This window comes from Mustela lutreola, chromosome 15 (genome assembly GCF_030435805.1).
Source record: "Mustela lutreola isolate mMusLut2 chromosome 15, mMusLut2.pri, whole genome shotgun sequence".
NCBI lineage: Eukaryota > Metazoa > Chordata > Mammalia > Carnivora > Mustelidae > Mustela > Mustela lutreola.
In genome coordinates this window covers 22264370-22289917 of record NC_081304.1, presented here as the reverse complement: position 1 = coordinate 22289917, position 25548 = coordinate 22264370, and the positions used below count along the sequence as shown (strand labels likewise).

General features: G+C 48.4%; 1 protein-coding gene across 4 annotated transcripts in view; it reads left to right on the top strand.

Annotated features, from left to right (window-relative positions):
• Nucleotides 1–25257, top strand: part of CDK12 (cyclin dependent kinase 12) — an 89468-nt gene extending 64211 nt beyond the window's left edge. For 2 of the 4 annotated variants that reach the window (XM_059150100.1, XM_059150096.1), the window contains 5 exons: nt 1353–1462; nt 1999–2142; nt 5883–5982; nt 19403–19497; nt 21297–23646. In XM_059150100.1, coding sequence (XP_059006083.1) covers nt 1353–1384 — 32 coding nt within the window. In that variant the 3' untranslated portion in view covers nt 1385–1462; nt 1999–2142; nt 5883–5982; nt 19403–19497; nt 21297–23646. Of the gene's footprint in view, nt 1–1352; nt 1463–1998; nt 2143–5882; nt 5987–19402; nt 19498–21296; nt 23647–23888 lie in introns of those variants that run through there. The other 2 variants (XM_059150097.1, XM_059150098.1) reach the window with 2 other exon arrangements.
• The last annotated feature ends 291 nt before the right edge of the window (nt 25258–25548 follow it).

Below are 25548 nucleotides of genomic sequence, written 5' to 3'. Positions count from 1 at the left end.
CAAAGATCTTGATGCCCCCAGAGTTACCCCCAAGTTCCAGGAGCACTTTGCCACCAGCTCTGAGGTTTGGAAAGCAGAAGGAAAAAACCCTCTGAGGCCCAGTCAGGCTCTTTTGCGTTACAATATAACTATAGAAAAGCAAAATCTGAAGGAAGGGAGGAAGAACTTGCCTCACCTTCTAGGAAACTAAGGGGAGTCTCTGAATGAGAGAAGGCATTATGGAACTCGGAGTAAAATGAGTTATTCTCTGAGATTAGTGGGAAACGAGTTTGGGGGAGGGACCCCCTACTCCTCTCCCTTACTAAATTTGAGTTGTCTGTTTTTTCTCCTTTGATGAGGCAGAAGGAAGGTGGTGTGGTGCCCCACAGTGACCTAAGCCTTAAATAGTGTGTTTAGTGAACAAGCACAGCAGGTTCTGAAGTTATCTCACTTTGGTACTGACACTATCCCTCTTTGGACCTCTCTGAGAGGTATCCTTTCTAGTGCTTATCTTCTGAGCATATGAGTGTGGGAGCCAGTGATGTGTATAGAGGGAAATGCTAAAGAATCTCTAAGCTGGAATCAGAGTCTTGGAGAGAGAAAGGTACCACTGGGTAGCTTAGAGATAGAGTTATAAGCCTTGGTCAGAGGGGCAGTGGGTCTGCAAAAAGAACATTGTATGCTGATGACAAAGAAACAGATCCTAGTACATAACCTTTACATTTTCTCCATCATTGATAATATTGGGGGAACTTGAACTGGTCTCCATGCAGATTCCTCCCTACATAGGGAGTATGTATGTTAGACTGACTTGTCCAAATTGCATCAAGTCTGCTGTCCCCTCACAAACCTCCTTTCTGTCTGGGATTTTGTCTGTCTGTCTAGGATTTTCTTGTTTGTTTGTTTGTTTTTGCCTCCCAGTCATTCTTGAAGAAGCTGTTTTGGACAAGGCAATGATGATCTGATCTAAAACTAGATGACCTCCTCTTGAGTAACCTTCTTGCATTAACTTTGCATTAACCTTGAACCTTCATCACCCTTTATAATTCTGAGTTTCACAGCTTCTGGTTCTGTTGAATTTCTAATTTATCTCTTAAGTATAGGAATCATTGTTTTTAGTTTATCAGACTGGGAGCTGGTTCCCAGAAGGTATGACTGTTAGAGCAGTTATAATTCTCTCTGGGCGCATACTTAAGGTTCATCTTAATCCTTCCAGGCTTTGTGAATTCAGGTTTGAGGGAATTGGAAGAGTGGTGACCATTACCATCACTGTTACCTACTAAGGCCCTATTTCCTGGGTGAAAGACCAAATTTCTCTTTGGTGTCTAGTCCCTTGTCTCATGTCTAAAGTAACCTGTTATTTTCCTTTACAGGTGGCAGCAGTGGCAGGAAGGATGGCCCTTGAGGAATTTGGTGAAATCCATCAGTCACCTGGCATCTGGAGCTCTTGACGAGTTCAGTCTTTCATAGACTCTATAGCCAGGTAGGGACCTAAGACCAATCAGAGGTTTCAGGTACACTTTTGTAAGGAATTCCCTACCCCCTACATACAACTAGTCTCAGGGAAGTTTCTTATTCCCAAGATCTCCAGAAGAGATCTCTGAAAGTTTCTCCAGACTCCAGACTCTGGATATCCAGAAGAGATCCAGAAAGTTTCTCTGACTTTTTATTTGATGCTATTATGGTATCCTACCTTCTCATTAAGTTTCTCCCCCTGGTTAGAGTAGGTGACCCTCTTTATTAATATTGACAGTCATTTCATTCCTCTTCTTTCCTCTTGGCCCACTTTGCTAATGGGTATTCCTCTTTGGTGGGATACTGATGTTGGTTACTCTTAGCCTCTCCTCTACAACACTCGTCCCACTTACCCATCACCATCACCACCACCACCACCACACACACACATACACACAGGCTTGCCTTCTTCCCCAAGAAGCTATTTTCTCTCCCTTTCTGAGTGGGATTGGGCATGCTGTCCCTTCTTACTGCCTCTCATCAACTTTTCTACCTCCTTTCCAGATTTGATGGGAGCTCCCACCTATCCAGACAATATATAAGACACAAGAAGTAGAGGCCTACAAGCCTGCTTCTCTCCAGCCTCATTGCCCAGAACCAGGCAGGTCATGAGTCTCCAGTGCTCACCCCCACCCTTCTTGCTGCCAGGTAGGTGGCTCTTCTGTCTGCCCACTAACCCCAAACAGGGTCGTATTTCTTTCTGGAAGTATTTTTCTCTGTTGTTAAATATCTCCAATAAGGGGAAGACCTTAGTGACTCACCTCTCTGCCTTGTGACTTCCAGTTTTAATCTTTAGCTGGATTAAATATCCACCCCTTTCCAATAGTTCAGAATGATTTCCCCCTTTTAGTGGGTGTGGGAATAAGGGACCAGTAAATATGATATTTCACCCTGGAGTGTAAGGGTCTAATGATGGGCATTACTTCTCTTGGGGTTGAAAGTCTAAAGCCCCAAATATCCATTCTGCCCAGTGGCCTGGCATACTTGGAGAATACCTTGATCTTTCGAGGGAAAGCTGTGTTTATCCGGTGTCTATTCCCAAGGACAAAGATCTCAGGCTCTGAGAATCTGTCTTTATTCATTCGCAGACCTCTCCTGGGAGTAAGAAAGGATTACTATACAGCAGAAACCAACCACCAGGGGCACCTGGGTGGCTCAGTCCATTAAGCATCTGCTTTTGGCTCAGGTCATGATCCCAGGGTGGACCTGGATCAAGGGTAGAATTGAGTCCCACATCAGGCTCGCTGTTTATTGAGGAGTCTGCTTCTCCCTCTGCCTGCTGCTCTGCTTGTCTCTCTCTATGACAAATAAATAAATAAAATCTTTAAGAAAAAAGAAAAGAAGCCCATCACCAGGTGATAGTGTCTGGAGTTCAGGTGACATAGTTCATGTGGCATTATCCGGTATCTGTAAAAAGTTGGTAGGGATGCCACAGCCGCTCCCGCCACTGGATGTGACATCAGCTTACCTTTTGCTTTTAGGCCTCCTCTCTCAGCAGCTCCTCTCTTACCCCTACAAGCCAGACGGCACAAGCAGCAGTTCTAATAGGTGCCAGCCCTGGATAATGTACACCCTCCCTGGTTGACACATACCTGGGATGCAGGATGGATGGGAATGCAGGAGATTTCCCTGGAAGTGGTCGAGTGGTAGTACCTTCATGACTCAGAGATCATCAACATTCATAATTCTGCCCTTCCAGATGTCAGTCTTGGTGTCTGATCCCTCAAAGCCGCAGGGCCACTTGGGCAGCTGCAGTCTTGGTTTCTGCCACACGAGGGTGCTGCTGACCAATTAAAACTCCTGCCCCTTAGCAGACAGGAGTTTGGGTGACAGGGGCACCCTTTCCTCAAGACAGGGATCAGAAACAATCTGAGAGAGCCTGAGAGCCAGGCCCCAAGAAGCCAGAAGAATGATTAATACCACTTTCTCTTCCTTAGAAATGGCCTGAGACCCTGAACAGGCTGCCCTAATGGCCTGACATCTCAGTATGTTTCCATCTGAACTCAGGAAGCCTCCAGCTCTGGGCACCAAACATCTTGCATAGGTGCTTTTCTCCCTCAGGGTGTAGTAGGTTTCCGCTGTCTCCAACACCTCGACTGTCTCCCTGCCTCTTAAACAGTCACTTTCTAGTCCAGAGGGTAGGGGTACCTTTGGTTTCCAGAGGAAAAAAATCTCACAATTGTTGGGAGAGAAGTATCTTTCTTAGTGAGAGAGTGTTGGGGAGAGGGCTGAGAATGGGAAAGTTCAGCCTTCTGTGTGCCATCACCTCCCCTGTCACAGACCTGGAGAACTCAAGATGGTCCAATGGACGTTTGCAGCTTGAGTGGCTGGAGGACACCTCAAAAAAAGGTGTCAGAAAGCCGGGTGGGGAAGGGGATGCCTTGGCCTGTGAGCTTTAAACTGACCCTGTATGGGGCCCTTTTGGGGGTGAGGTATCCCACAATTGATCCTCAGTCTTCATGAAGCCCTTCCAGGCTGAACAGGCTAAGGGAGATGACAGAGGTTCTCCTCCTCCCTCCTACCCCCGTGCCCGAGGGCCCCTCCCCAGGAGGACAGCTTGATTAAACAGTCGGTGCTGCTGGAATTACTGCACAGCTGGCGCTCCCCCCAGCACCCCGAGCAGAGCAGCAGCGCAGATTAAAATCTCCAATTAGCGTTAAAGTGAAGTGAGGAGGTACTGAGGCTGCCAAGGAGGCCAGGCGGGGGCCCTGGGTCGGCAGACACCCCCACTGGTGCCTGGGTTCTGAGCTCCACCCCCCCAGTCATCCCTTCTTTCCTAGCTCCTCTCGCAATAGCTCTCAGTGCCCACTAGCTTTGCATTGCTTGGGGCCACAGGACTTTCTGGGGGGGCAGAGGGTGGAGCAGATGCCTTACCTGACAAAATGCTGGGGACACTGTAAGTGTGAAGGAAAATGAGCGATCAGTGCTTGTCAGGGGAGACACCCTGCTCACAGCGTGCCAAGCAGCCAGGTTGAGGTGACTTCACACGCCTGCCACTGCTATTTGCCTAGAGAAAGGGCAAACAGGGCAGGTCCTCCAGACCCAGACCGTCTTACCTCTAAGGTGCTGGGTGTTGTGGTGCCCACACAAACATCCATCCTTGTATACTTTATACTATATGACCCATCTGCTCCCACCCAAATTATGGCTCTGTTCTTCCTCATTCCCTCTGTTAGGCTCAGCTTTCTTATAGGTAGGGGTAGGCACAGCCTAGCTTGAGAGCATCGCCATGCCCTGCCACCTGGGTCCCAGCCGGCTTCTCATTGCCTTCTTTGCAATTTGGGGAAGAGCAGGGATATGCCAAGAATGGAGGCCTCAGACTCTCCCAACCTCCAAACATCATACCCTGTCCTAAGGGCCCTCTACCATTTACACTTCTGCCCTTCACTTACCAAGCCCAGAAGGAGGGCAGCACAGCAGCCACACCCTCTGACTTCCCTCTGCCCCTTTAAGGGAAATGGAGGTGGGTACCCAGCTGACTGAACCTACTCACACCTCCAGAAATTAGACACCAGGGCACAGTGCCACCCTCCCAGGCTGGCACATGCTACCCTGGCAGAGGTTCAAATAACACCACCCCCCTTCATCCTCCCACCCCGATGTCTTCCTCTTCTCTCTCCCTCTTTCTTCCTCTCTCTCTCTCTCTTTTTTTTTTCTCAGCTCAAAGCACAGCTGAGCCTTAAAAGGAAGGGGGGAGACCAAGCTGGGGCGGGGGGGTGGAGAGCTCCAATAGCACGTTTTCACCTGCCATTTAATTGGATGTATTTTTAATTAATGGGACCTCAGGGACCAACATGAGACAATCTGATCTCTGAATAGGGACAGGGGAGGGATTGGGTTAGGGAGGAGGATTGGGCCACTGGGTGCGGTTACTGGGAACCCAGGCCCATCAATCACTGGCCACTTTGCGCTCTGGCATGGGGAATAGTGAGGTGGAGGAGGAGGGGTGGTGCTGGGGTTAGTTGCCAGGATTTCCCCCCAACTGCCAGGATTTCCAAAAAAGGATAGAACTATACTAGTTGACTTGGGTCTGAGGCCCAAAATTGCAGCCAGGATATTAGGTAAGGCAATTTTCTTGCTCTTAGGATTTTGTCCAGTTGGGCCTGTCCCTGTGAATGATGTAAAACTGAAAGGAAAGTAGAGACAGAGTTTTGAGGTCCTTGAAGAGAGAGGGCATGAGCTAGGGACCATAGAACCAGAGACTGTATGCGAGGAAGGAGGAGGGCAGGGTTTAACGATATTTCTGAATGTTCAGACATAGGAGAAGTGCCCTGGAGGTTATATGAAAAGCATGTAAGGCCTGATGCCTTTGGGGTGTGACTCATAGAAGCTTACTGCTGCAAGGGAGAGAACTTGGAGTTCATCTTGCCGAACACTTCACTTTACAGATGTGGAAATGGAGACCCAGAGAGGAAAAATCATTTGAATCCTGTCCTGGAGTTGCTTTGTGTTCCTGGCTTCAGAGAGTTCCTGGGAACCCAAGGAAAGGTAGGTAGGTAGGTAGGTAGGTAGGGCTTGGGGAGGGAAGTCAAGGGAAGAGGATTGGCAGGATTATTACTGGAGTCTCATATCTCTGGCCTCCAAGACAGAAGCAAGTACGGGGAGTCGGGCAGATGCATTGTTGAAGGAACATTTCCCTCATACACCTAGTTCCAGAGGTCATCTCATCTGTTCCCCTGCTTCCAAGTAGACAGATCCCTGAGATCCCCCCACTCTCATGGGATTTTACTATACTCTGTAAAGTCCACAATGTATCAACTACCCTAGTTCCTTAACTAGGAAATAAGTTTCGCAAAAGTGACTAAATACTGAGCTCCTTTGAGATCTTATTACAGGTTTCCCTGTCACAGTATAAACTGCTAGAAAAAATTATGCCGAAGAGTGGTCTTACACCTCTTGTCCCATGTCTAGGCCCTAAACAGAGAGGGTTAAAATTCAAGGCTCTGAAGGCTGAGTCAGAAATGCCTCTGTATTCATGCCGTGCCATGGCCCCAGAGTACTTAGTCAAGCCCTATCTGACTTTGTGCAGTGTTGGTGCACAATGGAGAGGAAGGAGTGTTTCCAGCTGTCCACATCCCCACTCACTGTTCAGACACTAGGGTTAAGGAGGGAAAGAATGAAGGAGAAAAGGGGCTTTCCCACCGGGTTGCCAAAGGTGGCATTTCCTGGCATTTTTTTCCTTCCTTAAGAAATTCAAGATTCTTTGTTCTGTGCTTCATGAGACTAAGCTGGAGTCAGGCAAGGGTGGGCACAGAGCATGGAAAGCAGTGTGGATAGAAACTTCATCACACTTTCCAAGCCATCACACCTTTCCCCTAATCCCAGAATTATCTTCTTTCTTAGTATCCCATTTAAAAAAAAAAATATTTTATTTATTTATTTGACAGACTGAGATCACAAGTAGGCCGAGAGACAGGCAGAGATAGAGGAAAAGAAGCAGGCTCCCCGCTGGGCAGAGAGCCCCATGCGGGGCTCCATCCCAGGACCCTGGGATCATGACCTGAGCCGAAGGTAGAGGCTTTAACCCACTGAGCCACCCAGGTGCCCCAGTATCCCATTTTTTAAAAAAGATTTTATTTATTTATTTGACAGACAGAGATCACAAGTAGGCAGAGAGAGATGGAGAAGCAGGCTTCCCGCTGAGCAGAGAGACTGATGTGGGACTCGATCCCAGGACCCTGGGATCATGACGCGAGCCAAAGGCAGAGGCTTTAACCCACGAGCCACCCAGGCACCCCTAGTATCCCATTTTATATCCCCAAAGTCCCTGAGGAAAGGCAGGATGTGCCTCTATAAGTGACCCACTTTCACCCTGCCTTACGTTTAGACCTTCAGGATCATCTCCTTGCCTTCTCTACAAACAATAAATGAGAAGGACCCCTCACATCCCCTCAAGACAGTCTGGAAAGAATCCATCTGCCTCTTCCCCTGCTTCCAAGGGCCTATAGTAGTTGGATCTGGGAGGAGAACTGTGCCAGGAAATTGAAAAGGAAGATTCTCTTGTCTGGGAAGGTCCAGGAGGAGCCTGAAAAGGGGGAGAATATGGAGAGGGGAAATTTGGGAGCTGAGGCCTGTAGTCCCATCTGTGGGGCTGGCTGCCTAACCCAGGGTAGGCCGTTCATACTGACTATTATTCACAGGATTTATTAGAGGCTCTTGTTTACAGAGCTACTGTTTCTCCTTTGAAATACAGAGCAGGAGCAGTGGAGAAGAACAGCAAAGAAGAAGGGGAGAGGGTGTCAGGCTTTCGGTAGGCCCTTTCTTACCCCTTTTCCACCCCTGCTCCATCCCTGCTCCAATATTGGAGGGTCCAAAAGGCCCTTAAAGCATTTGATCTAGATCCTGGATGTTTCTCTAAGGAACAGGGCTTCCCTCCCCAAAGTCCCACTGGCCCTGCCTCACAATCCCAAGGTTTAGGCAAGATGCCAGATCTACGGCCCTGGAATCAGAGCCTGGAGCCTGGAGTCTAGAAAGATTGCTGAGCCTTTGCTGGGAAAGAGGAACAGACTTGAAGTAAGTGGGAGGCAGAGGTAGCAGCACCCAGAATGCCCTGCACTTTGGAGAAAAAGGAGCTCTATATTGGCCCAGGGTTTAGCTTTTACTCTGACAGGACTCCTCCTTTCCTCCTTTTCCCTCAGTGTAGATCTGGATGTCTGAACCTGACACCTCAAAAGTTGTTATACATATCCCCTCTCTAGTTCCCCAGACCAGGGAGGAGGGTTAAGAAGGCATCTCAGAGGTGGCAGTACTATGCTGTCTATCTGTCAGCACCCAGGGAGGCCAAGGAGAAGAAACAGTGACCAGAGAGGGAACCAGGAGGTAATACCTGCTCTTGAAACAGTCTCTTTATCCCATCCTCTCCGGCACCCCCGCTCGCATGCTGACAAGGCTGTGTGCCCAAGTGTGCCAGCTCTCCTGGCTGGCAGTCCTGCTCTGCCGTGCAGGCATCCGGCTCTCTGCTCCTGCACAGAGCACGTGCTGGGGTCTCTCACACTCCTTTGCTCACTCATCTCAGTCTGTCTGTGTTGCAGATTCCTAGGGATGAGAGAAGAAACTGTGGTGCTGTGAGTAGAAAGATGGTGGACTTGGGGTCCTTTGGGTGCATATCTGCCTCACTGGAGGGCAAGGAAGGAGAAGGCTCCTGGCAGCTCCCCTGAGCTCGGGGTTCTGGTGACTCATAGCAATGGGGGCAGCTCATGAAAACAGAGGGGAAGGGGGCCCAGGCTTGTTAGAGCTCTCTTTTTACCCCAGTTCTCCCCAACTCTGAGCTATTTGGATGAGATTCTTTCATCTGAACTGTGGGGCAAGGAGAGGCTCCAGCTATGAAAGAATAGAGGGAAATGGGACAGAAGAGATGAGGGGAGGTTGAGCATTCCCAGAAAGAGGCTTTCCATTGAGGAAAGGATAGGCGAAGCTGGTAGTACCCTGTATATGCACTGGCACAGAGGGTCCTGGGCATTCACATGTGCAGGCAGACACAACTCCTCCTTGGAAGGATTGTTGCTTAGTCTCACTGCTCTCTTCCCTGGAAACAGACACCGTAGATCATCAAAGATGCCAATTGCCTCTTCCTCACAGGCCAGGTGGGCAGTGTACATCTTCCCTACTCTGAGTCACGGGGATGAGAGGATATTGTGTTTGAGATCACATCAGCAGAAAGGGGCCAGAAGGTGGACCAGGAGAACCATTCATGCCTCTGACCTCAGTCCAAGGGACCTCCTTGTTTCAGCAAAGGGAAACAGGGATCTTTGGTACAAGTGTATCCAGACAGTAGTGCGGTGAAATGTGGGCTAAGTAGGAGGAGAGTTTTCTGACAGAGCCCATTTTCATTTGCCTATTTCATTGCTCGCAGCCCTCCAGCTTGGGGTGAGGGGGTGCTCTCTGCTGGGCTGCTTCTGGAGATCCAGAGATGGTTTTGGTTGGAGAAAGTGATAGACCAGCCACTTTTCATTCTCCACTCTTCCTCTAGGGAGACAGACCTTCTCTACTCCCCCAGCTCTCCCTGGCAACATTGGGAGCCCAGGGCCCCCCGCTGGAATACTGATAATAAAGCTCAGTCCTGAACTGAGCCAACACATCACTGGGCTCTGGTATAGAAATGGTGCTGTGAGGGGACCCTGGGTGCTCCAGGTGGATATAGGCAAGTGTGGGGAGTTTAGACCCAGGAGAGATAGTAGAATCACTCCTCAATACCACACACTCTTCCTCTTTCTCAAATTTTCTCCTTGGCCTGCCTTTTCTTCTACCTCCCTTCAGCTAGCTCTACTCCTGGCCACCTCACCCCTTTGAGTCTAAGAAGATATGGTAAATAGTTGTCTGTTCCCTACACTTTTCTCTCTCTTCCCCTACTCCCAAGACCCAGCCAAGAGTTACCCCATTTGAACTCTTTGTACTAGTGAATGCCATCAGGATCTGAACCCAGAATTCCCAGCCTTTGCCGCCTCCCCCCAACTCTGAGAATGCCACTCTGACTCGGAAACTGACTCTTTAGTGCTCACCCTCCCCACCAGGGTAACCAGGCCAAGACTGGTATGTCCACTAACAACAAGGCCCCTGACCTGAGGCAGAGGGCTGCTCCAAGGGTGCAATGAGGCCTGGCCCTAAATGCAAGTATGCCTGTGCATTGGGCACACTGGTTTATTAGTGTTATTTCAGCATTGTGATGCAGAGAGAGTAAGTGTAACAGCTGCTCCTTGCTTGCAGTGTTTATTGTTACCTAGAGACAACCTCCTGGCTTTTTCCCAGCTCCCCCTCCCCCCCAAGCCCAACCCCCTCCCTGCCAACAGTCCTACTCTCCCCACACTGATGGGAAATTTATAGCTTGCCCATACCATGCCTTTAACCCTCTCCTGTCCATAGGGTAGGTGGGGCAAGGGAAGCCAAAGAGAGCACTGGGCATGCTCAGGCCCCACCAGGGTAGAATGGTGTGCAGAGGAAGGGAGGAAGGGAGGACACTGCTCCTCCCCAGTCTGTGTCCAGACTCTGACTCTCGTGTTGAAAGAAGAGAGCTTTGGACCCCAGCATCCTCCTTATAAGATGATTCTCTTCCCTGGACATCTCTAAGCCCCCCGAGTTGGTCTGCCTGGTCCTGAACAAGCACAGTGAAGTAGTATTAAAACAGGATTAAATGTGGAGAGGCAGAATCCCCAGCCCTCTCCTTTCTGTAGAGATGTCATATCAAGACTAACAAGAGACTGTGGCATGAGGGATGCTGGCCAGACCTTCCCAACTAAGTAAATGTCAAACATGAAACTGGTTGATGAGTCAGGTGGAAGAAACTACCTACTCTGTCTTTACCCCAAGCCAGCACTCAGGTCCCAAGAGATTCCCAGACCATTCTCCAAGCTGGTCTCCTTGGTCTGGTTAGGCTACTCCTTTCTGCTCTTCTTCCTGACCCATTTTCTCCTTCTTATCTTTCGGTTTGATAGCTTGGATTAAATCCAAGAGACCAAGAGGACTGAAACATCTTAGTCATAGCTTCAGCAGAATTGGGGAAAGAGAAGCTCCTCCAATCCCTCCTGTATAGGACCTTTCATGGAAGGGTACCATGTCATATATTCGGCTGTTCCCACTGGAAATAAGAGGGTTTGAAGAGGGACTGGATTTTAGCAAAAAAAGGTAGAAGGCAGACTTATGGAAAAACTTACTCATGGGATAGGAAACTTCAGAACAGGGATACTTCAGAGATTTTTTTTTTTTTTTTTTCCCTGCCTGGAATAAGTTTAAGTCTGTGCCGACCAAGGAGAATTGAAAAAACAGGATTACTTTTCTGTGGCTTCTCCAGATTTGGGCCTCAGTGCAATTTTTTCACTAGCTTTGGGAGTGTACCCCTTCTCAGTCCTTCTAAATGTAGTAGCTGATGGTTAGATCACAAGGTTGGGAGGCTTCAACCAGGAAGCTGGTTCCAGCACCAGCACTGCCATTAAACAACTGGGCTACCTTGTAAGCATTCTGGGTTAATTTCTCTGAGCCCTACTTTCCTTGTCTACAAAATTCAGATAAGCAACCTCTTAAGGTCCTAGAGAACATTTAATGAAGTAATGTGTGTAAAACACCTAGGACGCCACCTGATACTTATTAGGTGCTCAGTGTTTGATACAATAAATTGTTACTTTTATGGAGTCACCAGAGCTGACATTGCTTCAAAGACTCCATGAATCCTTTGAAATTATAGGCCAAGTAACTGAATGTAGGTATGCTGGGAAGAATGTCCGTGATTGTCTTAATGATGTGGAGCAAGGGGTGGCAGTCTCCTGGAAAGGAAATAGCCCCAATCCCTTGACTCAGACTCTGCCATTCCCACGCTTCAAACCAGGAGCACATTAGGCAGTGTTCTGCCTAGAAGTACAGCTTCATCATCTAAGATGGAGCTGTGAGAGATAGCCATTAGGATAGCAACATCTAGCATTTGCCAGGCACTTTACAGTTTGTCAAGCACATTTACCTGCATTAGCTCTTTTAATACCCAGCATGTCCCAATGAAGTGAAGAGAACTACCATTTATTGAGTCCCTACTATGTGCCAGGCATTGTACTGAATGTATTTTTTAAGGCAAATTTAAAGTTTATAGAGTATCATCACCCAAATATGTCATGATTTAGAAGACTCATCCCCTATTTTTAATCATTTAAGTATTTTACTGTTATAAATAATACCAGAATGAACATTCTTTTTTTTTTTTTTAAAGATTTTATTTATTTATTTGACAGAGAGAGATCACAAGTAGGCAGAGAGGCAGGCAGAGAGAGAGGAGGAAGCAGGCTCCCTGCTGAGCAGAGAGCCTGATGCGGGACTCCATCCCAGGACCCTGAGATCATGACCTGAGCCAAAGGCAGCGGCTTAACCCACTGAGCCACCCAGGCGCCCCAGAATGAACATTCTAACACATAAACCTTCATGCATTTTAAAAAAGATTTTATTTATTTATTTGTCAGAGAGAGAGAGAGAGAGAGCACAAGCAGAGGGAGATGCAGGCTGCCCACCGAGCAAGCAGCCCAATGCAGAACTCAATCCCAGGATCCTGGGACCATGACCTGAACTAAAGGCAGACACTTAACCGAATGAGCCACCCAGGTGTCCCCCTTCATGCATTTTTATAGTAAATTCTAAAAAGTAGAATTAGTAGATCAACAGATACAAATATCCCCTCTTCCCTATGATTATGGTCACTTTATAGATGTACACTAAGGAGAATAATGTTTTTTAAATTTTTCTCTTTGGAATTCTGCAGTGAAACACAAGGGCAGCCCCTTTTCTCTCCTTGGCCCAACTGAGAGACATTAGTAATCTAGCTTTTTTTTTTTCTTAATTGAGATAATTATAGATTCACATGCAGTTTTAAGAAATACTACAAAGGGGTGTTTACATGTGTAAATTTGTATATCTACCTCTAGAGTCAAGGCACTAAACAGTTCCAGCACCACAAAGATTCCTTATGTTGCCCTTTTATAATCACACCTACCTCACACCCTCCATAACCCTTAGCAACCACTTTTCTCCTCCACTTTTTGAAATGTTGTCATTTCAAAAATGGAGTCATACAGTGTGTAAATTTTTAGGGTTGGCTTTTTTCACTCACCAAATCCATCCAAGTTTTTGTATGTATCCTAGTTTGTTCCTTTTGTTTATTCCATGGCATACCATGGACCACATGGACCACAGTTTGTTTAACCATTCACCTGTTAAAGGGCACTTTGTCCTCTCACTTTGTACTCACTACCAATTAATGAAGTAGCTCATTTTACTTGGTGTGCTATTTTATACTCACAATTATTTAGCTTCTTTAACCTTCACACATGGTACTATTATTATTTTCATTTCATAGATGAGGAAAATTGAGGCTCATAGTAAATAATTTCCCCATGATTACATGTTAAATGGCAAAGAAGAGCCTGGAACCCAAGCTAATAGGGCTCTTTCTACTGCACCAGACTTTCTCAGACCTTGACAGACATTGCTGGGAATAGGGTGTGGGCAGAACCAAAAGATGTTGGAGTCAAAAAGAGCACTGGAGCAGCTTGGGTCAATTCAGGTGTTCACAGCTAACTTTGACTTATAGGTTAGAGGAATAGCAGTGTCATAGAGCAGGGAGCAATATGGCATGTGCCTTTGAAATTGTTTCCCCTGTGCCAGGGAAGAACAAGGCTGAAATGGATAGAGCCCATGACCAATCTGCCCACAGACCTGGGACCTGGAATCAGAAAGGAAGCCTTTGGGTGTCTAGGAGAGGATGTGTGGCTAAGGTCCCCCATGGAAGTGTGAAGCTGAATTTGCCTCTGATGAGGTCTGAGGAAGCAGGCCATGATGAGTGAGCTCTGTTCTAGAGGAGCAAGGGCAATAATAGCACTTTGGGGGGGGGGGGGTGAGGGAGCTACAGGTTATTTACACACACACACACACACGCACGCACGCACACATCCCTTGGGCAGGCCCAGTATTTAGGACATGGTATAGGGGGCAAGCAGAGTAGAAGCAAAAGGCCAGTCCGGCGCTTAGTCCTCGCTTTACAACTGTTCTTTACCTCCAGCTGAAGTCACGGACAGCGAAATCAGAAGGAGTTGGAGAAATCATTTGGTCTGTCCCTCAGCCTGTGGGCACTGGTTGAAGCTGACAGGTGGAAACCTAGAGTTGGCCCAGACCTGATGGGTGGTAGAGATGCCAACTTGTGGGAGAGAAGGTTTGGCTCCTCTCCTGGGAGCTATGTCTGGCCAAAGGCTGCCTCTTCCCACCTCCTGCTGGAACTGGCTCTTTTATAGCTGATGTTATCATTGCTCCATTGGCCTATTCCAGTGCCTGTGGACTCATAACAATTTTCCCTATGTATTCATGGCTCTAGAACCAGGCTCAGAGCACATATCACTCTTCTCCATCTCCCCTGGCCCACAAGAAATGGCACATCTCCCAGTCACACCCACCACCCTTGCCCAGTCATTCCAGCCATGGAGGATAAACACTGGGGCCTTCAGAATGTGTGAGAACTACACTGTATCATTGAAACAACCAGAGATACCATTCTGAACTTGTGTCTTTTGGCTGGAAGTTCTTACACAAAGGGAGATCACTCTTTACTGAATCTTACTCCCACTGAGATTTCCTGACTGTCGGAGGTCCTGAATGGGGCTGGGAGACAGCTCCTTTTTCTCCAAGCCAAGATGGCTTCTAACCAGGAATTCTCAGAATGCCTGCTTATTTCCTTCCCTTGGCTGCCCCTCTACTCCAGGTCCCCTTCTCTCCTGCCACCACTACCTTCCCATTCCTTCTTTCTCTTTTCCTCTCTCTCTCTTTCTCAGCAAGTTTTTTATGTGATTACAGGCACTGCATGGTAATTAGTGCTAAACTCATTTGCACAACTACAGTTAATTGGCTACAACAATTAATTAATGTGTTGGAAATTTGGCACTGGAAAAAAAAAAGTTTGTCATTTAAAAAAAAGGGCAAAAAATTGTAGAGTGAGATACCCATAAAAATCGAGGGCAGGCTTCAAAAACCCAGCTGGGCCTCAAACTTCAACCCGGCCTCAGATGCCTTCCCACTCTCAACTCCAACACATTTTCCTCTTTCTTTCCTCTTTCATTTTTTTTTTTTCCCTCTTCCTTTCTTTCTCTATTTCTCTTCTCACTCCATCTTTTTTTTTTTTTTTTTTTTTTTTTTTTTTTTTTTACAACTTAAGCAAACTCATTTCCCTGATAAAATATAGCATGACTAATGGCTAGAGCATGTAAAAATCATTGGGAAAATGTCCTTGGAAGACGAATGCATTTTCAGCAGAATAATTAACTTAATTAACAAATTCACATGCATATTCATCAGGCTATTAATGTCTTCTCGGCTCAGCTTGATGAACATTGCGGTAATAACCATCTCATTTACATACTGCATTCTACTGCGATCCAAAACAGAGACAACATACAGGCGTACACACACACACACACACACACACACACACTTGCACGAATACACACAACATGTCTGGGCCGCTTTGACTTCCAGGTTGGCTGGGCATGTGTGTGTACGTGTGTATGCGCGCGCACGTGTTTGGTGTGTGGTGGGTGTCTGGGAACTCCAGCTGGGTGGTGTGATCTTTAGAGGGTCCTGTGTTGAGGTAGGCTAGAGTTGCCCACATGTGAATGTCTGAGAACTTTAATCCTCTGTCTCTGCCTCTCTGCCTCTTCTTCCTTGTTTCTTTTTCTCTGTGTCATTTTCTCTCTTCTTCTCTTGCCACCCCCCCACCATGTCTCTCTAGGGAAAAACTTGGTATCCGTGCCAACTTTTTCCCCCCTACCCTCCTCCCTCTCTCTCCTCCTTCCCCTCTCCCAACTGCTGCCAGCCGGCATCAGCGCCGAATTGCCATCTCCTTGAGCTCTCTGTGGAGCAATCTCAGAGAGCAGTAAGGTGTGACGCGGGGCTCTGCCGGCTTCGCAGCACCGCCTGCGGAAAGAGCGCAGGATGGCGGAGGAAGATTAAGAGAAATCTCGAGCAGGGCTCGGCTGCCATTGGTGTGTGCAAACGCCGAGGAGGAAGGGAGAGGGAGAGCGAGGAGGGGGGGGTGGAAGGGGGGGGGGTACCAGCAGCTGTCGGCCTAATTCTCCTAACACTCTGCTTGTGGTCATATTAGAAAAACAGATTATGCCCCTCGGTGCCACTCACTTATACTTGACATACGTTAATGTTCTATATCTCCATTCTCGGGTCTTGACAACAGTGGACTTTAGGTTGAGGAGAGGGTAGGAGTCTGGGTCGCCAAGGGGCACAAAAGACCCTGCCCTCTCATTCTCTCCTGACCTTCAACCCCAGCCTGTACTCGCTCTTTAGAAAGCAAGCCTGGACATAGAATTTGCATCTGATGCCACCATTTGCCCTTGCTTTTTGTAGTCCCTTAGGAGGTGCAGAGATCAGAGGACGCTTGAAAGCCCTTTCCCCAAAAAGTCACTCCCTCTGTAGTCTTAATAGGTCACTTCAGGGCCCCGTGAGGCCAGCTCAGCGGCATTCCCACCCTTAATATTTCTATGCCCCCCCCCCAAATCGGAAGTTGGGGGTCAGAGAAAGGAGTCCATGACCATCGGTGCTCCATGAGGGGTTATAGAAAAGCCATAAGCAAAACAAGGCCAAGATTGTTTCTGGGTTGCTATGGAAACCAGGTTCCCTCCTCCTGACAGGAAGGGAGGAGAGCCTGAGGCCTTCCTCCTTCCACCAATCCGGAAGGCTGTAAAGGCGGAGTTTACCAAGGCCTGAGGGAATAGAGCTGTTCTTGGAGGACGAACCAATCATTCCCGCAGCCTTGCCTGCCAGTCCATAGCCCTTTGACCCCCACCTTCCCTACCCTTTCACCTCAATATTCAAAAGAGGCTTTTTCCGGGGCGCCTGGGTGGCTCAGTGGGTTAAGCCGCTGCCTTCGGCTCGGGTCATGATCTCGGGGTCCTGGGATCGAGTCCCGCGTCGGGCTCTCTGCTCAGCAGGGAGCCTGCTTCCCTCTCTCTCTCTCTCTCTGCCTGCCTCTCCATCTACTTGTGATTTCTCTCTGTCAAATAAATAAATAAATAAAATCTTTAAAAAAAAAAAAAAAAAAAAAGAGGCTTTTTCCTCTGTGCCTTGTCCTCTGTGGAGACCTGTTGCTTAGCAACCACTAGTGCCTTCTTCCCAATAACTTGCAGGGACTAAGAGATAAAATATCTGTCTATATTCAGTTCCCCTCCCCTGTCTATTTATATTTAATAACTCAAGCCCTGTCTTGGGTTCCCTTGGCACCTGTTTTAGAGGGCTTTTAGAGGGATTAAGCTGCAGCCTGAAGGAAAAAAGTTACATCGGAGGAAGAACTTCCAAACAGGGAAGAGTGGGAGAAAGGACTGGAGTAGGTAGGGAAGCTGTGGGATCATATTCTCTTAAATATAGGCAGGGTTGGGGGGAAGTATTTAGAACTTGGAATGTGGGGAGGGGATGTCCATAGGGATTCCCAAGTGTCCACTTAGGACCTGGAGTGGACCCTAACAGAACAACTAACTGGGCTGGCACTTTTCAGTCCCCACCCCTTGCCTTGTCCCCTTTTCCGTCTAGAGCCCCCTCATATTTATGTGAGAGGCCCATCCCTCTTGAGAAGTCCAGTTTCCTAGTGTCTAGAAGTTGGTTTCCAAGAGTGAGGGCTGTATGTCCACCAGGCCTGGGTCTCTCCCAAAGTTTGTCAGTCACAGGGAAGGAATTCTTCTGAGTTATCTACTAGAGAACCCCAACTGACCCGGCAGTGGGAGATACAGAGTATCATCAAAAATGAGGAGCAAGGGAGGTATAAGTATAGCCTAGTAGGTGCATGTCGGAACACCTGGATTAGGGCCCCCTCTCCTTACTCAACTGTGATCCAAGTTATTCATTTAATCTCTTAAACTCCTTGTTGGGGCACCTGGTGGCTCAGTTGCTTAAGCATCCAACTCCTAATTTCGACTCAGGCCATGATCTCAGGATCGTGAGATTGCCCCACTTTGGTCTCGACACTGGCCATGGAGCCTGCTTAAGATTCTCCCTCTCCCTCCAACCCCCCTGAACCCCCCATTCCACTTGTGCACATGCGTACTTTCCAACAAAAATAAAAATAAAACTGCTCATTGCTTTGTCTGTAGATCAAGAATAACCATGTTTACCTCCCTAGACTTTAGTGGGATCAGTTAAAGCGATATTGAAAGGAAACACTCTGAAAACTGCCTCATTTAAATAAATATTATTTTAAGGTCTGGAAAAGGTCGGACTGCTGGGAGCAGGGGGGGGCATCATGAATCCAGCCCTTGCCTTGGCTTAGGAACACCAATAGTTTCTTGGCCAGAGGGGTGTGATACTTTGCTCTATGGTCAGTCAGATGGGGAGCTATAAATCAAAATCAGAAACACAGGGCTCTTTAGGGAAAGTAGCACAGAACATCCCTATCATCTTCCCCACCTCCAATCCCAGATTCTGACCTCTAGTTCTCCCAGCTGACACCCTACCCTGACCCCTCCCAGTCAGCACCTTCACTGTCGTCATGCTAGATCACAGACTGTACAATTTCACCCTCCATACCCCCCTTTTCAGCACCTCCTCCAACCCGAGCCTTCTGTGGGAGACAGATGGGGTGTCTGCGATGGAAAAGGCTCTGGGCTCTACGCCGCCTTGGGTGGGCAGCCCCCCTTCCCATCTCCCCACTACTCCCGCTCCCTACCTAAGACACTGAGATTCACCCCGGGCAGCTTTGGGAGCTGCTGAGGATTCCAGCGCTCTTCCCTTCTCAGACTCAGCCCAGAAGCAGAGCCAGAGTGACATCTTTCTCTGAGACCTAGACCCCAGCCCGTCTTCATGGAAAACCAATGCAGAGGGGAAAGTATGTTAGGGAATGGTAGGGCTCCATGTGAAGGACTAGTAGAGGAGAGGCGGGGGTAGGGGGTTGGCACGCAGAGTCCCTCACTGAGGACTGGATGGCTGGGGTTTGGGACCTGAATTGACTGAGGAGGCTAAGACTAGGCAGCTCCTTTGTTCCAGAAATCTGGGGTCCCTAGAGAGAGGCTCAGCTTGGGGAGGGGGAGAAGGGAGCTAACATTATACAGAGCACCAACTGTGAGCCAGGCACAATGCCAGAGCCTTTCCATACCTGTACTTACAACTAGCAGGTGAGGAGTCAGGGTGAATAGGTGTCTCATGAGCTCTTAGCATCTCTCAGCACAGTTGACCAACTTCTCCTTTGATTCTATGATTTCACTCCCAATTCTCCTACCACTCTGGCTGCTCTTTCTCTGTCTCCTTTGCAAGCTCATCCTCAACTCCTTGGGCTCAGCCAAGTCCCCTGATTATATACTTTCATGGCACTATATATTCTTCTTTCAGAGCACTTAGCACAGTGATTTCACACTTATTTGTGCAGTCATTTGAATAATAATCCTATTTCCTCCACCAGATGGAAAGTTCCACGAAGACCGTGACCACGTCTGTCTATATTCACCAGTGTGCTCCCAGTGCCCAGCACAGTGCCTAGCATACAGCAGCTGTTTGGTAAATATTTGTCGAATGAATGAAATGAATGAATAAATCACAAAAGGACATCACTCTGGCCTAAGCTCAGTTCTTAGCCATATCCTCACCCCAGAGTGGATGTACCCCTAATGTGTGGACCAGAGAACAGGGTGCCTGGGAGGTCAGGCCACCTCATTCTTCTTGGGGGAAAAGACAAAAACATCAGGACTGGAATAAACCAAGTTCCAGAATATGGGCTCCCTGCCTTACTAGCACCTGGACCTGCCTGTATGCTCTCTAGCTTCTCCAGGAATGGAGAGAGTTCAAAGTCCCAGTAACTTCTCTCCATTTGTGCCTGAAATCACTCTTGAGCTGGAGGAGAGGAGTTCCATCGGAAAAGAGTGCTCTGCAGAAAACCCCTCTTTTCTCCCTTAGCTGAGACTGCAGAGACCATCTGTTGCCACTCCTTTGTTTGCTTCTGTCCTCTTCCCCTGGACTTCAGGGAAGAAGATCGTTTGACCAAGTGGGAGGGGTAGATGGTGAGAGCAAGACAATCTGCTTGTTCCTTGAAACATCCGGGGTAATGTTGATGAGCCTCAGCCAGGTGATCGGATCAGAGGAACACAGGAGCCAGCAGCCTCAAGTCCTTTGAGGCTGTACTCTGGACCCTGGGAAGCAGGGAGTGGACAGAATGACCTCTGGGAGGTGCCAGTGTTCACCCCAGGGGCTTTATCTGACCTCTTTGCTGCCTTTGCCATCTGACCTCAAACAAAATACCCAAATCTGCAAGAAGTTAATGTTAGGCCATGGGTGGCAGCCCCTTGCTCTCCCTGACCGTTTCCCATTCTAGCCAACAGCCCATCCCAAAGCATCTCTCCCTCCCAGCTCAGCATCAGTACCCAGTCCTTACCCAGTCCCTTGTCCTGACAGTACCCCTCAGCACGCAGGTACTTGGGGTCATGGATCTGGAAGCCACTTTAGGCAGTGTTGCTCTCTCTGACCCCACCTGTTCTTTGGGCCCCTAATGAAGTAGGACAACTCAGGCTCTGGGCCAAGTCCCTATGTCCTCATCAAAAGCAACATCTGTCTCCTCGAAGAAGATAAGCCTGGAGGGAGGGAGGTGAGACAGGCACAGGGGAGAAACCCCAATCCTGTCTGGGCCCTCACCCCAGATTCCACTGCAGGCACAGATTGAGGGTGACGGGGTCAAGACAGCCAGAGAGGCCTATTCTCATGCATGCCCCTGCACAGATCTTTATGCCTCTGAGCCCCCAAATATGAGGGCCCCTCCTGGGCTCACCCGGCTACCTGGGCTGCTGCTGCTGCCAAGCCGGCCTTCTTTTATTCATGCGTTGTTTTATTGCTGGCAAATGCTGCTGCTTGCCGCTGTTGGAGGCGTTCCTGCCAAATCCATCCCAACATCTTGGCCTGGCATCAGGGCGGCATGCTAATGTGGAAATTTAAAGAGCCGCTCAGCTTTAAATCGGAATTTTAAATGAGCAGCAGTGCTCCAGAGGGACCCAGGCAAAATCGAGCAGTATGCACCCTTCCTACTCCCACTCCTGTAGCATCACCCTACCTCTTCTTGCCTCTCCCCTGGACTTGGACACTAGATGAGGGAGAAGCATGGGACACACTAGGGGATGAGGGGATTACCAGGGCAGAGGAATTGATGTAAGACGGCCATCGAAGCCAATAAGGAGCTGTGATCCCTCAGCCCAGACCAAGAAATCCACCAGTTGCTGTCATGGGCAAAAGGAGACAGGGACCTTCAACACAAGGGAGCAGGGCTGGGGCTGGTGAAACTGACATTCCTACCCCTCTTCCCATTTTACCAGGAAACAAGAAGAGAAGACCCAGAGCAGAGAAGAGAGAAGGTGGGACTCCATAAGGACACTCACGTGCAGGCATACACTTGCACACGCCGGATATGTGCATGCAGCTGTGTGTGCAGGTCAGGATGCTTGCTGAGGCCCCCTGCAGCACGTGCACACACGCTCACTTATCACCCGTGCATAGAGAAGAATGATTCACATGTGCAGGGCAGTCTTCCCACATCCAGACCACTGACCTTCAGGTTGTTAGCCTGAGCTGTGCCCCAGCTTTTTCCATGAATCCTAATGCACCAATGTTCCCCAGCTCCTGGCAGCTACCTTGAGTCAGCCACGGTGATGACAGAGCCTCATAGTGACTCTTTCAGGAGAGGGGCTGGGGATACCTGTGCTCATCCTATGCACCTGTCCTGGCTGCAGTGTGGTCCCTTCTCTGGTGGCCAGCAGATGACAGGCTCAGACATCTCATTTGGGAGAAGCACTGGGCACAGACTTGATTTAAGAGGGAAGAGGAGGCTAATGGGAGGTGAGAGAGGCAGAATCTGTGCCTCTCTGTGACCCCCTTTCCTTCTTACCTGTTTCCAGGAGACAAGTGGCCCCTCATTATAAAGAAAACATTTGTCAAGTGCCTACCCTCAAGGAGACACTGTTTAGCACAGTGCCTCACAATTTTCTGAGCTGGGCTGATGACAGATGCAAGAATCTAGATGTGCTATCCCCACTGGAGGATCCACAGTAATTCTCATGGTAACCTCAGCCTTACCCATTTTAGACTGCCAGGCCAAGGGATGCTTTCTGACCTTCCCCAGGAATCCCCCTCTCTCAAAGAAGCCAGCTCCTTCACGGACTGGTGTGGCTGCCAGCCAAGAGGCTTGGGGCAGGCTTGGGGCAGGCCTGGGGCATGCAGCTGGCACCTGCCCACCAGATCCCCAAGGAGGACCTCCTCCCTCACCCCATAGCCCCATTCAGATGGCCCCTGGGCTACAGGGAGGCAGGGCTCTCTGCCCCCCACTTCAAGCTGGAGCACCCACCACCTCCCTTTCCACCATAACCTGCTCCCAGATCCCCCACCCAGACTAGATATACCAAAGACCCACCAGGTACTTCTTCTAGTCTGGATCAAAAACTTCATACAATAGGAGTTGTACTGGGGCTGGGTAAGAGGCCTTGACGGGTGAGGCTTGGGCTAGAATTATGGGAGAAATTGCTGAGGTCAAGAGATGGACGAAAAAGCCCTGGGGCATCTGGGTGGCTCAGCTGGTTGAACATCTGACTCTTGATCTCAGCTCAGGTCTTGATCTCAGGGTCGTGAGTTCAAGCTCCCCACTGGGGTCCATGCTAGGCATGAAACCTACTGTAAAAAAGAGAGAGAGAGATGGATGAGGAAGAAGAACTCAATGCGAGTGACATAGGACAGGGGGACATGAAGGGAGGAGGCTAAGTGAGTCTGCCTCTCTCATCTAATTAGCAACATGCAAATAGTATGCAAATCACCCCCTCTTTGTTTAGAGACCACTGTGTTTTTGGATGTGGGCTACAGAGGGTCCACCAGGCAGCACCTCTGAGACCAAAAGACATGGAATACCCAGGCTCAAAAAAGAGGCCAGAGTGCAGCCATCTTGTAGCTTATTCCCTGGTTGCACTCATTTTCTATGGGCCTCAATTTCCCTGTGTGTGAAATGGGAGGACTGGCCTGGATGGTCCTAAGGCCTCTGACCAGTACTGACAGTCTCAAGTTTTCTGATGTGGGGCCCAGTGCTGCATGAGTTGGAGGGTTGATTCCATTCTGGGGTGGAAACTACTTGGCCCTCTTGCCTGTGCCACTTACCTCACCAGTTCTGCAATGCCATGCCCGTCATGCCCATGCACCCACCATCCCAAACGTGGACAGTCTCCTGTAGACAATATTCTCTCCCACTCTTTTACCCACAGGGTTTCCTCTCCTTGAAATGGCCTTCCTGCTTTAGCCCCTACCCTGGCTAGCCCCTTCTCCAACTCTTGGCCTGGCATCAGGGCCTCTTCCACCTCTGGGCATCCCTATGCACTGTTTACTTCTCTCATTTCCCATTAGACTGTGAACTCATAGAGGGAAGGTACTGGGTTTAGTTCAAGACGGAATCTCCAGTGTAAATGTATTAGTTTTCCAAGGCTGCTGTAATAAATCATCACACACTTGGTTGTTTAAAAAAAAGAAAGAAAGAAAGAAAATAAGGAAGGAAGAAAGAAAGAAAGAAAGAAATTTACTCTCTTACATTTCTGGAAGCCAGGAGTTCAACATCAGTTTCAATGGGTGAAAATCAAGGTGTCAGCAGGACCGTGCTCTCTCTCAGGCACTAAAGAAGAATTTGTTCTTTCAGCTTCTAGTGGCTGTTGGCTTTTTTTTTTTTTTTTTTTCGCTTGTAACTGCCTCACTCCAATTTCTACCTCTGTCTTTACATCACCTTCTATTCTCTCTTGTCTGTATAATCTGCCTTGCCCTCTCTCTCTTATACGGACACTTATGGTAGCATTGAAAGCCCACCCAGATGATCCAGGATAATCTCTGCATCTCAAGATTTTTAATCACATCCACAAAGATCTTTTTTTTTTTTTTTCCAGATAAGGTAAAATTCACAGGTTCCAGGGATTAAGAGGTGGACATATCTTTGGGAGCCACTATCAGACTATCAAGATAAATGAAGACATCTTTAAAATTACCATTTGTTAAGCATCTACCATGTGCTAGACATCATAGATTAATTTTTTTCAATCTTCAATAGCCCTGAAAAATCGATTTTCTAAAAAGACTCATTTACTTAAATATGTATTTGTTTGTTTGAGAGAGAGAGGGAGCGAGTGGAGAAAGGGCAGAGGGAGAGAATATCCAAACAAACTCCCACTGAGTACAGAGCCTGGCAGAGGGCTCAGTCTCAAAATCCAGGGCTCAGTCTCATGACCTCAGGTCAGGACCGGAGCCGAAACCAAGAGTTAGATGCTTAACCTACTGAGCCTCCCAGGTTCCCTGAAATGTAGTTATCAATGCCTCTACTCTACAGATGAGGAAACTGAATGAGGCTCAAGGAGATTCAATCACTTCCCCAAGGTCACATAGCTGAGAAGTGACAGAGCCAGGATTTGAAACCAGATGGGTCTAGCTATAAAGCCAGCATGATTTTTGCCTTCCCAATGGTCTCCGAGCCTATCCCAGGTCCTAGCACGAATTTCTCACCTGAATCGTGCAGAAAAGAGGTGGACAAAAGAAGGAAAGATGAAACCCAGTCTTCCTAAAGATATTGACTCAAACTTTCTTTTGCCAAAGCCCCTTTCCACTCCTTTAATCCTCCCCATCACCCCTGACCCCTTGTTTCAGAAGCCTGGAATCTCCCCCAGTTGGCAGCTCCCTGCCAACTACAGCTGCCCCGAAGGGTGGCACAGTGCCTGAACTTCAGACAGGAGACATCAAATTGCAGAACCAGAGGGGCCTCTGGAGGTCACCTCTTCTGGCTGTCTCTGCTCATACATACGTCTGCCTGTGAGGACAGACAAGGCAGACAGGGTCCAGCTAGTGGGCAGCAGAAGGGGAAAGTGGCCATCTCTTCCTTCAGGTACACCTTCTGCTCACTTCCTACATGATTTGTATTGGGAAGTCCTTACTTAGGTCTAACCTTCCAGATACCATGCTGTAACGAAAGCTGGCCAGAGTCAGAAGAACTAGATTGTCCAAAACATAAAATTGGATTTTGGATAAGTCCATTTACTTCTCTGAGCATCCGACACTTCATCTTTAAAATGGGATTGAGGGTGCCCCTCACTGGCTCAGTCAGTTAAGCACCTGCCTTCAACTCACGTCATGATCCCAGGGTCCTAGGATGAAGCCCAGAGCTCCCTGCTCCCAGGGAGCCCGCTTCTCCCTCTCCACCCAGCTCAGTGCTCTCTCTTGCTATCTCTGACTCTCTCCCCCTACCTCTCTTAAATAAATAAATAAATAAATAAATAAATAAATATTTTTAAAAAATAAAATGGGATTGAGAATAATGGTAATGGCAGTAATACCCGTAATAATAACCGTCTCCCAGGGCTGTTGGGGGGATAATAGCGCAGTCCAGGCCTAGAGGAAAGCAGGTGCCACGGGATAATTTTGTAACAGCCCCTCGACCCTCCAGACGAAGCCCCTTCATCCTGGGTAGTACAGGGTTTTGCTCACCTCAGCCAGTCTGGTCTGCCTTGCGCGCTAGACTGTGAACTCCTCTTGGCAAGACTTTGTTCATTTTTTATCACA